The sequence below is a fragment of the Canis aureus genome, chromosome 26, assembly GCF_053574225.1.
Source record: "Canis aureus isolate CA01 chromosome 26, VMU_Caureus_v.1.0, whole genome shotgun sequence".
Lineage (NCBI taxonomy): Eukaryota > Metazoa > Chordata > Mammalia > Carnivora > Canidae > Canis > Canis aureus.
The window spans coordinates 47,075,335-47,087,647 of record NC_135636.1 but is presented as its reverse complement, the minus strand read 5'-3'; the positions used below and the strand labels follow the sequence as shown (position 1 = coordinate 47,087,647).

Below are 12,313 nucleotides of genomic sequence, written 5' to 3'. Positions count from 1 at the left end.
CTTCTATCTTTACTTCCATGGCGTATCCCTTTAGGACTGCATTCGGTATCCTGGTGAGCTAATCCTCCTGGTCCCCTCTGAGACTGCTCAAGGTAGGAACATGTGCTCTACCTCCTTGGGGTTGGCTAGACACCAGTCTCAGCTGTTTCTAAATGTTACAGGGCTTACTATTTCATGGTTTTGAGGTTTTAGTTTTTGTAAAGCACATTAAGTCATATACATATATAAAATGATTATACTTAAAAGTTCTCATGTGTATGATCTTGAAATTATAATGTATTTTCCAGTTCAGTCTACCCTTTGAGAAATGCTGGGCTAAGTGTGGGCCCACTGGGAGGGTGGGAAGGCCCCTGCATGGTACTGTCAGGGCTGCAGTTCTGGAGCTGGCCTGGGCTGTGAACATACCCACCCTGTGATGTCTGGGGACACGACTTAGTAGGGTAGCCACTGACTGGGGGCAAGGGTAATGGGAGGGGTGGGTGGGGGGAAGGGGGGGCAAGTCAGGGAGCTGGGAAATTGTGATGGGTAATTAAGTGGGAATGGCATCTGAACTAGGGTGGAAGGAGAGGGAGGATGGAAAGGTTGGAGGCAGGAATGGCGAGAGGTCCCTATAGCCCAGGGAGGGAGCAGCAGAAAACATGGCACCACAGGTGGCAAGCACACGGCCCTGTGACTGGGTGGTGGAAGGGGTAGCCAGTGCCCTCTCTTTATCCTGCAGACTGCCCTGTGCCCAGTCAGCGTTAGTTCTGAGGTAGGCATTGGACATTCAGTGCAGTACAGGACAGCAGCCCAGCTCATAGGGCTGGAATCCTTGGTTGGTCCTCATCCTGAGGAGATACCTGATGAGTCAGCAGTAGTTGACAGAAGTGGGTGCACCTGGCATGGCATGGGACCTTTGGGGGGTTCATTATAGCTGCAGGTGGTCAGGATAAAGGGTTGAAAGAGTTGTTCATCTATGTCCATACCTTCCCACCTCTGGGCTCTGATTGTTTTCAAGAAGGTGCAAAGAGCTCTACACGTGGGGTGAACTAGATCTTTGAAAAATAATTTTCTAAGTGTGGCCCTTAATTCTCTAAAGGAATGTCTGCGTAAGTGGAATCTCTCCCAGCCGTGGGGAGATTTGGGTACAGCCTGTGTTCAAGCCTGCTGCCCCATTCAGTACAGCTGTTGGTGGCTTCCTTTGATCCCCTTCTTATCTGGATCCCAAGGGACACTTGGCAGGTTGTTTTTAGTACTTATTACTCTGGAGCCATGCCATGTATGTAAAGTTGAAACATCGAGACACAAATACATCTAAGTTGCATGAGTAATTCTGTTCACTACCTGTTCACTACTGGCCTGCAAAATAAATGAGTAGGTGCCATGAGAGAAGCAGGTGTATCCGTTTTCTGATCTATACTATGTGCTTCTAATGCATAAAGTTACATATTTGTTTCTGGCTGTGGACATCATCTCGACCAGAGAGGGTAAACTTGACCTTGGAAGTGTTGAAGTTCCTGAGAACTAAGAACCATGCTTTTCATGGCCAACTTCGACGCAAGAAACTAGAAATGATACAAGGAAGTGGCCAACATGGAGAAACTTCCAGGTCAGCTTTGGTGACACAGTGACAGAAGCTTCAGAACACAACTGAGTAAAGCTCCAGGTATCCATCCAGTTAGCTCCCTTGGGATGAAGCTTTTCAGTCTTGAATAAACCAATTTTTACGTTCCCAAAGTAGTATTTCATGCATCATCCACCCAAGATATAGTTAATATAACGTGACCAACTTCACCAGTGACACCAGCTAAACTGTCATTTCCCAAACAGAATCCCACACGAGCAAAGAAAATAGTTCATTGTAGTTGCACAACATTAACAAACTAGTCACACACAGTGCTGCTTCCTAGTCAGCAACAGTTACGGCATAACCAGAAGAGGAATCCAAAGTTCTTCATAAACTACAAAGATGTTTATTTGTTTCAGGGAATTTAAGCGGCTCATTTTGTCAGATACAAAATTAGGGATGAACAATTGCTTACATTTTTAAAATAGATGTTTTATTTCCCCTAGTTCCATAAAAACAATGTAAATACAGGCAATCTACATCTTGCTGGTGAAGTCACATATTCCCTGGTCCTCTGATCTCTTCCAGGTTTGGTTCTGTTGGGACCACTGGCTGCAGGAGTGGAGTGGAGGTGGGCTTAGGAGAGGCCATGGCTATTTGGTTTGGTGATTGTTTTTATTGCTTGCCCTGTCAGTCCACTTCCATTCCTCCAAACGTGGAATCAAAGTTTAAGATTTCAGCCCTTAATCCTGTAGGACTGTCAGCTTTTTCTTGCATAGACATTACTAGGGATCTGACTGGTAGGGAGACTGGTACAGAAGGTGTTTAGGAGTGGGAAGCCAGCTAGGTGAACAGAGCCTGACCACAGGAGGGACTGCCAAGCGCTCTCGCCAGGCATCTGGCTCAGCTGTGTTGATGTCCTTGCAATTAGATCCCAGAAAGGCAGTTCCAACTTGAAATCAGTGAAGCCTTTTGGCAATGCGCTAATTGCTTTAAGGAGGGGTGGGGGGTGGGGGGTCCACTTTAACAGTCTTGCAAGTGGAGAATTGTCTCACAAAGCTTCTTGTGAAAGATGGACGTAGATTACTAAGGCTTAGCCAGGGGGCAGTTAGCAGCCAGGCGGTAAAACCAGGATGGTCAATTTATAGTTCCCTTAGTTTTCTGATTGTCACCTAGGTAATTAATAATTGGAACTCCCTCGGCCAAGGTGGCAGGGTGGAACTGGTTAATCGGGGTCCCGGTGTGGACCGTGCTGTGTGTGGATGCGGCCTGGAGGGTAGCTTTACAGGAATCCCACGGAAAGGAATTCCCTCCAGTTTGCCTGCTTCTAGGTGCTTCAGGGACAAAAATCTCAATTTGGATCTGCGTGCTTGAGTTTCTGTTCTTAATAATGTCCCTAAGAGCAACGGTTCTGGGCGGGGGGGGGGGGGGGGGGGGGCGGCGCTCATATCAAACACCCTGTATCAGGTAAAACCAGCTCATCAGAAAGTAATTATACCTGCCTGTCCCTCTCCCTCCCCGGCTTGTATCATTTCATATTAGTTCACATTATTTCACAGTTGCCTCCCATTTACAGCAAGTGCCTCCAATTCTCCTTTTTAGAGAAAGGAGAATCTTTTTTAATATAACTTTGAAAAGGAGAATCTTTTTCAATATAACAAAATCTTTTTCTATATAACTTTAACTCAGTTAAAAAAAAATCAAAGTAGCGATATAATGTAAACATTGTGACCGAAGTTCTGGAATGTCTGAAGTTTGATGTAGAGGGTTCAGCAAAGATTGTCTTAGCTTTCCATGTGTGTGGTATCCAGGTTCACTTGTGGACAAGGCCGTCAGGAGCCACCTGATACCCCTGCTACTGGATAAAGTTTCCATATTTTCCCTAAACAGAGACAAATGACCCTGACCTACTTTAATGCAGTTTGAGGAGAACCACCAGGTAGGAGCCATCATGTCCAGATTTGAGGGTGTTTTAGGATCAATGAAACACACCAGAAACACTTGCTCATTCTTCCCCCCCAAAACATGTGTAACGGACATTCAAGTGTTGATGCTAATTTAGATCCTGGTTACATATTGTTAAGTCTTAAATTGATTCATTAATTGTAACACTGGCAGCTGTTTTGCAGAATATTGCATATTAAACCGCAGGCAGCCTGACAACAGATATTGGAGGAAGGGGAATTTTAAAAACTAGCTTAATGAATCGTTGCCCTTTAAGAATCTGAGCAAAGATTAACCCCTGGGGCTTCTGCAGACTAGAACCTCACCAGTGATCTTCCAGAAGGAACATTTTGTAGGCTAACAGTTTTGTTTGAGATGACAACTCAGTTTGTGATATTTTGCTGACATTTTAGATTATGGATACAAGCCCTGTGATGAAGAGCATTAAGACCATTTGTAAAGCAAAATAATTACAATTATTAAAAAACCTGAATTTTTGCTGGCAAAGGTAAACCTTATTCATGAGAATATAGCAATTAGCTTCCTGTCCCCTCCTCCCCCAGAAAAGCTATATCCTAAAACTAACCCCAAATTTCTATTGAAAAGAAACAGGTTTTCAGGCCCACAGTTGGAGAGTTCATCAAGGCTTTGCAGCTGGAGGTTTAAAAAATCCCACTTTGCGAAAATATCTGACAATGAAGGGCACAGAAACTAAGGTGATGCTGATTCTCACCGGGGCAAACAGCTTGTGGATGGCATAGGCCACCACGAAGGTACTCGTGCCTGCTGCCATTTTTGACTGCACCAGTGACTCTTTAAATCCGAGTTTAAGCAGGACTGCAGACATGTCCACACCACTGGGGAAAGAGACCAAAAAATAAAAATAAAAAAAAATCATCACGAGGGGTTAAGTTAGACAATTGATTTGGCTCTAAGATTTAAAGTATTTAAAAAATGTGACAAAAGTGGTCAGAGGAATAAAAGTTCATAGGAAAAATGTTGTCATTTAGAGAATCATGCATGGCAGTAAAGAACAGAGATCCTACCTTGAAACCACCGTGTAAAAGATGCCCAAGGAGACTAACGAGATTCCAATGTGCAGCGACACAGCAACGGCGCCGTACTCTTGGAAGACCTTTCTCAGCTGCTGTGACTTGCTTTGCTTTTCCTCCTGTCCGCTGCTGACAGCCCTGCCTGTTGTCGCAGTGATTTTGCTGGGGTCCTGTGCACAAACCAAAGAAGGAGAGATGATCTGGGGCAGGAGCAAGGATGTTAGTAGCTGACGGCAGCTTTCCTGTTGCTCCGTGTTCTATCCTCCTTCCTCCCCAGGGAGGGACCAGTGACTCTTCCTCCTCAGGTGAGGCTAGCGCCCACTTCAACACTGAGCACACTGGAAGGCTGGGGCTTGCGTATGATCAGCGGGATGATGGCCCCAGGGGTTTCCAGGTCCCAATCTCCAGAACCTGTGAATATGGCAAAAGGATTCTGCAGATGTGATTAAGGATCTCGAGATGGGCAGGCATCGTGGATTTTCCGATGTAGTCACAAGGGTCCTTATACATGAAGAGAGGGAGGCGGGAGGGCCAGGGAAGATGTGAGCACAGAAGCAGGTATCTGAAGACATTGCTCTGCTGGTTGGGAACAGAGGAAGGGGCCAGGGGCCAATGAGTGTGAATGGCCTCCAGATGCTGGAAAAGTCTGCTGGAAATGGGCTCTCCCTCAGAGCCTCCAGAAGGAACCGGCCCTGCCAATGCCTTGACTTTAGCCCCGTGAGACCCATTTTGGACTTCTGGTCTCCAGACCTGTAAGGTAATACATATGTGTGGTTTTAAGCCACTGGAATTCTGGTAAGCTGTTGTTAGAGCATCAACAGTAGCTAAGACCTTCGGGCTCACACACCTGGGGACGCTGTCCCTGAGCCAGGCAGTGCTGGATGTTTCTCTGCATCTGCTGTTGGCTTTCACCCTCACAACCACTTTCTAGGTAGATACTGTTTTCTTCCCACTTTACAGAGGAGCCACACAGGCTTCAATTGGCCCAAAGTGACCAAAACTAGAATCCAGGTGGTCTGGGTCCACAGCCTGAGCACATGAAAACCATCCTAGACTACAAAATCAAGGACAGTGAAAGCAAAATAAAATAGAGCAGAAGCTACCTGTATTTATGACCAGAATCGAGGTTTACCCCAGACAACTGAGCAGATCCAGGGATGGCCGATTCCTGGGCCATGAATGCACCGGCTGGGATTTGCATAGAAACAGACCGCCGCACCCAGCATCTCAACATGTTTTTCTTAAAGATTTTGACACAGAGAATGCATGAGCAAGAGAGGGCATGCATGCCCAAGGCCCCAGGCCAGGGGAGCAGTAGGCAGAGGGAGAGGAAGAAGCAGGCTCCCCACTGAGCAGGGAGCCAGATCCCTGGGCTCATTCCCAGGACCCCCGAATCATGACCTGAGCTGAAGGCAGACACTTAACCAACTGAGCCACCTAGGTGCCCCTATCTTTTAACATTTATTGAGCACCTACAGGGCCTGGAACGTTTGGGAAAAACGACCCAACAACACTGCATTTCTTTTTTAAAAAAGCTCCTTCTCAATATGGAGCCTTTTTTATGAAAGATTTTTTTTGAATCCTAATGACCTATCTCTCACAGTATCTGGGTCATTTAGGTCCTGTTACTGCCTTGCAGAATGAAGGCTTTTTCTTTGTATTTTTAGAGTAGGTTGCATCCGGGCCAACTTCAAAGGCAAGATGGAAGAGAACAGCCCAGAGTCCCCAGAAGGTATGGGCAGGGCTCTCTGAATGAAAATGAAACAACTGGAGCCCAGAGCAGCACCTCCAAATCTAGGGAGGCCCCTCCCGGGGGCTGCAGGGGACCTCCCAGCCCTGCCTTGCTTCAGGAGCCCCTGTCCCCCAGGCTTTAGCTCTGACAGCATGTGGGGCTTTTCGGAGCTCCCAGGTGGCTTACGTGCGGCTGGTCCATTCGTACTTCTGTCCAGGTGCCCAGTGTCTGATTTTGTGCCCTGGGGTGAGGCCTGGGCACTGGGATTAGTTATCAGTTGCCAGGCAAAGCCCTGCTTACCAATCCTGCCTCCCCTTGCCCTGCCCTTTCCCACCCTCAGCATGTTCTCCAGATACAGCTGCTGAGCAGCTGACTGGGGACTCCTACCCATAAGCTTCTCATCTCAATTTCATTCAGAAATTAAATTAGTTAAATTAAATTTCATTTAATTCATCTCAATTTCTTTCAATGCTGCTCACATTCCTGGGAATCCAATGTTAAAGCCACTTTCAGAGTTATGAAAACAGAGACCTAACAAAAGGGGAGGGGCTGTTTGAGATCCAGTCTCTGGTCACAGGTCTCAGAGAGTGCAGTTTTGGTTTTTGTTTTTTTTAAGGGCGAGTGTGCACATGTGGATTGGTGGGGGCGGGGAGGTGGGGAGAAAGAATCTTAAGTAGACTCACCCGTGAGGACAGAGCCCGACCCTGAGCCAAAATCAAGAGTCAGATGCTTAACCAACTGGGCCACTCAGGCACCCCCACCTCTTTTTGATTAAAGACTTTTTAATCTTTAATCTCTTCACCCGACGTGGGGCTCGAACTCACAACCCCGAGATCTAGAGTCAAGTGCTACACTGACCCAGCCAGCCAGGCACCCCTCCTAGACTGCATTCAGGTAGGCAGCAGCCCATAACTTCTTTTGAAAGGTTTAAAGGAAACCACCTGTGTCCTCAGGTTAGGCTCCCTCTATTGAGCCAGGTGCTGGGCTTAGTGCTTTAAAGGTGTCATTTCATAAAACCCCTTGTGGTAACCAGATGACGTGGGCACCTCTGTGGCTCCCACTTTGACAGGCGGGAGACCGAGGGTGTGGGGGTGTGAGGGTGTGGGGGTGGTGAGCGGGCGGCAGTGCCCGGCCTAGTCACTGCAGTGGCCACTAGGAGGCCACACGGCTTCTGCAGTCAGACTGGCCTTTGTGTCCTGTTCAGAGCTGAACACTCCTAAAGTTCTGGAACACTTTCCCGGGATTTCAAGGCTTTGGTGGGGAGAAGAAGACCAGTCTCCTTTAGGTTGGCTAGCACACGTGACTTCTTCCCCCCAAAGCTTTTCACTGGCTTGCCTCCCAGCACCCAGAATGGCTGCTCAGAGCTCAGGTTCATTCTGATAAGCAAGGCCCCACCCGCCTTTTGGCTGCCAGGCGTCGGGCGCTGATAGGGCAATAATCTACAATCTCCAGTCCAAGTGCCAACGACGTTCTGAGGCTGAGAACAGAAACCCCTTTTCACTTCCCACCCTTGACACTTGGCCCGACCAGACTTAATTATGCCCCATCTGTCCATTCACCAGAGCCGAGTGGACCTGTCTCTGTTGAGGGCTCTTTTCTTTACAACCTCTGTTTTGGCAAAAGGCCTTTTGGCCAAAAAAAAAAAAAAAAAAAAAGAAAAAGAAAAACAAAGAGGCGGCCAGACTTCCAGCTACAGAATAACCAGCATCTACTGCAAAACAATGGGAGGGATAAAATATGCAGACACAATGGACAATTTGCTGTGAGCCAGCCGCAGAGTCTGTTGTTAACTTTCTAGAGTTAGACTCTTGGGACAATTTTCTTCCTTTTATCGTGGTAAAGGGAAGTTTCTTTAAACATTGTGAGCCATTTGGTCTTCTTCCTAACTAACCCTAGAGGAGACTGAAGAAGCTAAAATAAAGGAATTTTTGAGGGGGTGGCTTGCTATTTTTCAGACATTCCTTTCTTTGTGAAATACCACCCTAAGTGCCTGTGATGTTATGTTAGGCACTGCCCTGGGTGCACATAACATCATACGTCCCCTGATGTCTGTACTTAGTCAAAGTGCTTTTAGATCCTGCATGTGTTGTGTGTCTGTGTGTTTGTATGTGTGTGACTGCCTCCCCGCCCCCAAGCCAAACAGTTACTAGAGTATAAAAGGCTAAATTAGAAGAGGCAGGGAGGTTTTGAGGAATGAGCCAAAGCTGTTGCTCACAATGTTTGGAGTGACACCTGTTATTCATTCATTCAATAAATAATAATAATCCTAAACATGACACTACAGTGTAGTCCACTATTCTGAGTACTCTGAAAATATTAATTCATATAGTCCTCACAACAACCTTGTGAGATAGGTATTATCGTCATCCTCCCTTAACAGAAGAGGATCCTGGAAGCCCAGAGAGGTTTAGTAACTTTCGGAGGGTCACACAGGAATTACTTGTCAGAGCTCGGATCTAAACCTGCCAAGTCTGGTTCCGAGGCTTTGCTCTAAACAACTATGCTATGTTCCTCACTTATTCACGGATACCTGCTTTGTGCGGGGCACTGCTCCTAGTACGGGGGGGAAGGGCGATGAAGGAGACAGACAAAACTCTACCTCAGGGAGCCTGTGGTCCAGTGGGGAGGGTGGGGACAGGAAACAGTAAAGGACAGCATCAGGACTGCCAGATATGACAAGTGCTATGGAGAAACCTCAAGGAGAAGAGGTAGACGGGTAGGACTGTGGGGAGGGACACTGCCAATTTATATAAGGGCACCAAGGAGGGGCTTCCTGAAAAGGCAGCATGTGAGCAAGAACTGACAAAAGACACTGGGGCTTTTGAGAGCAAATCATTTGCCTAAGATTTCCCTCCCATAGTGTAGGTGTAGGCAGGCTGGGCTGCCAGCTGACAAGACGAGAATCAGGTTAAGTGACAAAGTCAGGATTGTCCTGCGGCTTCACCTCCCTCTGGTTAGAGTGGAGACCCCACCAAAGGCAGATGCGAGTAGGTCTCTCAGGTACCTGATGGAGACCCGAACAGCACTCCCTCCTCCCAGTGGCCAAAAACACGGTGCCCTGTGGGTAGCCAGGAACAGCTGATGGGGGAGACCCCTGCAGCTGCTGCCAGGGATGTATTTTCTCAGGGAGATGACACTTTGAGTGATGAGTATCTTCTCTCCTAGCAGCCTGTCAGGTTCTGATCCCACCCGGATCCTGCCCATCTACCAGGCAGCAGGAGAAACAAGCACAGCCCGTGAGGCCCTGTGAATGTACCTGATGCCAGATTTCACATTCATGCTTCATGAAATGTGAATTACTGACATCCTATTTTACAGACGAGGAAACCAAAAGAGAAGTGGGGGAATTTGACCAAGGCCACAGAACTACTGAGTAGAGACAGGAATATGGGGAGTCTGACCACACTCGTCACCTCTGTATACACATTCATATTCATGCATGCTCTTGTGCCACACACCTGCCAGTGCCAGGCCCTGGGCTAGGGACAAAACTGATGTGACTGATGGGACAGACAAGCAAGTCAGGAGACTATTCCAGATGATAAGTGTAGGGAGGAACCACATCCATGGGACTGGGCGGGGGGGAGGGGGTCAGTGGAGGCACCCAAGGCATCACTGATGGTCAGGGAAGGCTTCCTGGAGGAAGGGACAAGTGGGCTGATCCACAAAGAATCGCTAGGAGGCAGCCAGATGGGTGCAGAGGGCTCGGGATTTAGAGACAAGACCTGCAGCCTGTCAGATGGGGGAGCGGAAGGCAGGAGGCATGATGAGGGCGGGAGTCAAATCCCTAAGGAACGTTCATTCCGGAAGCTCCACTGGCACAGCGCTCAGCCCCGCTTCAGCTCATGGAATTGTCCCCCAAACTCTTGTTGGGAAGGTGCTATTTTTAGCCCTCGGAAAGGTCAGCGAACAGGCTCAGAGCCTTCAGCCTGCTTGGGGTGAGGTCACCGGGCTGCGGCGCGGAGGGCAGGGATCCTATCCTCAGGCAAAGGGGCTGCAGGCGGCCCGGTCCTGCGTGTCCCTCCTCGTTAGCCCTGTGTCTCCAGACTGTGCTACTTACCACTGTTTTCCTTTAAGGAGATGAGCGGGGGAGAGAGAGAGAGAGAAACGAAAGATTTTTTTTTTCTAGGAAAGTCCGTATTACCCTTCTGTGGGGAGGCCGGTTTTCAGTTCCCATCCATAGAAGAAAGCGACAGAAAGGGAGCAGGACGGAACACTGGAGTCTGGCGGGGAGGCCTGCTCTCTGCTTAGACACAGGGAGCAGCAGCGTGAGCGGCCGCGGTCCTGCGCCCTGGGGCCCGGGCGGAGGGAGGGGGAAGAACCCGACACCATGTGACAGGGCGCCGACAGCCAGTCCGGGCCCCGGCGACCGTCCTCTCGGCCACCGGCCGACGCCTGGGGAACCTGGGGCTCGGCCAGACGCTGTGTGACCTTGGGCAGATCGCCAGACCGCCCTGAGCCTCAGTTTCTCCAGCCGTTAACTGGGACGATCGCTTCCTTGGCTTGTAGGGGTTGGGGCCTTGGGGACCCTGGGGGCGCTCGGTCTGGGCAGCTGGGCGAGTGCAGGTCTCCTTGGGCGGAGGTGGACCGGGATCCGGGATCCGGGATCAGGGAGCCTGGGGCCGGGGCGGGGGCGGGGGCGGGGGCGGGGGTGGGGGCGGGGAGGCTTACCTGGCGGCCGCCGCTGTCCCCGCGGACCGCGCGCAGCAGCAGAGCGTCGGGCCCGCGCCGGAGCGGCGGCAGGAACAGGGGGGGCGGCGCGCACGGGGCGGCGGCGCCCAGGACCCAGGCGGCGCGAGGCCGGACCCGGGCGCCCACCCTGCCCGCGGGGCCCAGCAGCGCCAGCAGCCCGGCCATGGCGCGCCGAGAAGCGCTCCCGCGGGCGCAGCGGGCCGGACGCGCAGCGAGCACCGGGGGGCGGGGCCCGCCTGAGCCCGAGATCCGAGCGGGCCCCGCCCCCGGCCCCGCCCCTCCGCAGCCGCACGCGGGGCGGGTGGGGCCTGAGCCGCGCCATCCCTCCGGGCCCCTCCCCGGCCCCGCCCCCCGGAGCCCGAGCCCTCGCAGTGGGCGGGGCCGGAGCCGCGCGATCCCTCCCCCGGCCCCGTCCCGCCCCCGGAGCCCGAGCCCTCGCAGTGGGCGGAGCCGGAGCCGCGCGATCCCTCCCCGGCCCCGTCCCGCCCCCGGAGCCCGAGCCCTCGCAGTGGGCGGAGCCGGAGCCGCGCGATCCCTCCCCCGGCCCCGTCCCGCCCCCGGAGCCCGAGCCCTCGCAGTGGGCGGAGCCGGAGCCGCGCGATCCCGCCCCGGCCCCGCCCCCGGAGCCCGAGCCCTCGCAGTGGGCGGAGCCGGAGCCGCGCGATCCCGCCCCGGCCCCGCCCCCCGGAGCCCGAGCCCTCGCAGTGGGCGGAGCCGGAGCCGCGCGATCCCGCCCCGGCCCCGTCCCGCCCCCGGAGCCCGAGCCCTCGCAGTGGGCGGAGCCGGAGCCGCGCGATCCCTCCCCCGGCCCCGTCCCGCCCCCGGAGCCCGAGCCCTCGCAGTGGGCGGAGCCGGAGCCGCGCGATCCCGCCCCGGCCCCGTCCCCCGGAGCCCGAGCCCTCGCAGTGGGCGGAGCCGGAGCCGCGCGATCCCTCCCCCGGCCCCGCCCCGCCCCCGGAGCCCGAGCCCTCGCAGTGGGCGGAGCCGGAGCCGCTCGATCCTTCCCCGGCCCCGCCCCCCGGAGCCCGAGCCCTCGCAGTGGGTGGAGCCGGAGCCGCGCGATCCCTCCCCCGGCCCCGCCCCGCCCCCGGAGCCCGAGCCCTCGCAGTGGGCGGAGCCGGAGCCGCGCGATCCCGCCCCGGCCCCGCCCCCCGGAGCCCGAGCCCTCGCAGTGGGCGGAGCCGGAGCCGCGCGATCCCTCCCCGGCCCCGCCCCGCCCCCGGAGCCCGAGCCCTCGCAGTGGGCGGCCTGGGACCCGGAGCGCCCCCCACGCGCAGCTCGCGGGGCCGGAGATTCGTGCCTGTCCCTGTCCTTGCAGTTTAGGCTGCGTGGACTCGGCCGTATTCT

The 12,313-nt window shown here is 52.9% G+C and overlaps 1 protein-coding gene across 1 annotated transcript; it reads right to left on the bottom strand.

The window, feature by feature from the left end:
- Positions 1–1,929: 1,929 nt before the first annotated feature.
- Positions 1,930–11,146, bottom strand: FAM210B (family with sequence similarity 210 member B). Its single transcript, XM_077873635.1, has 3 exons — positions 10,946–11,146; positions 4,537–4,712; positions 1,930–4,347 (listed from the first exon to the last, which is right to left on the bottom strand). The coding sequence occupies exons 1-3, from the start codon at positions 11,129–11,131 to the stop codon at positions 4,131–4,133; spliced, it is 579 nt and encodes a 192-aa protein (XP_077729761.1). The 5' UTR covers positions 11,132–11,146; the 3' UTR covers positions 1,930–4,130.
- Positions 11,147–12,313: the final 1,167 nt, after the last annotated feature.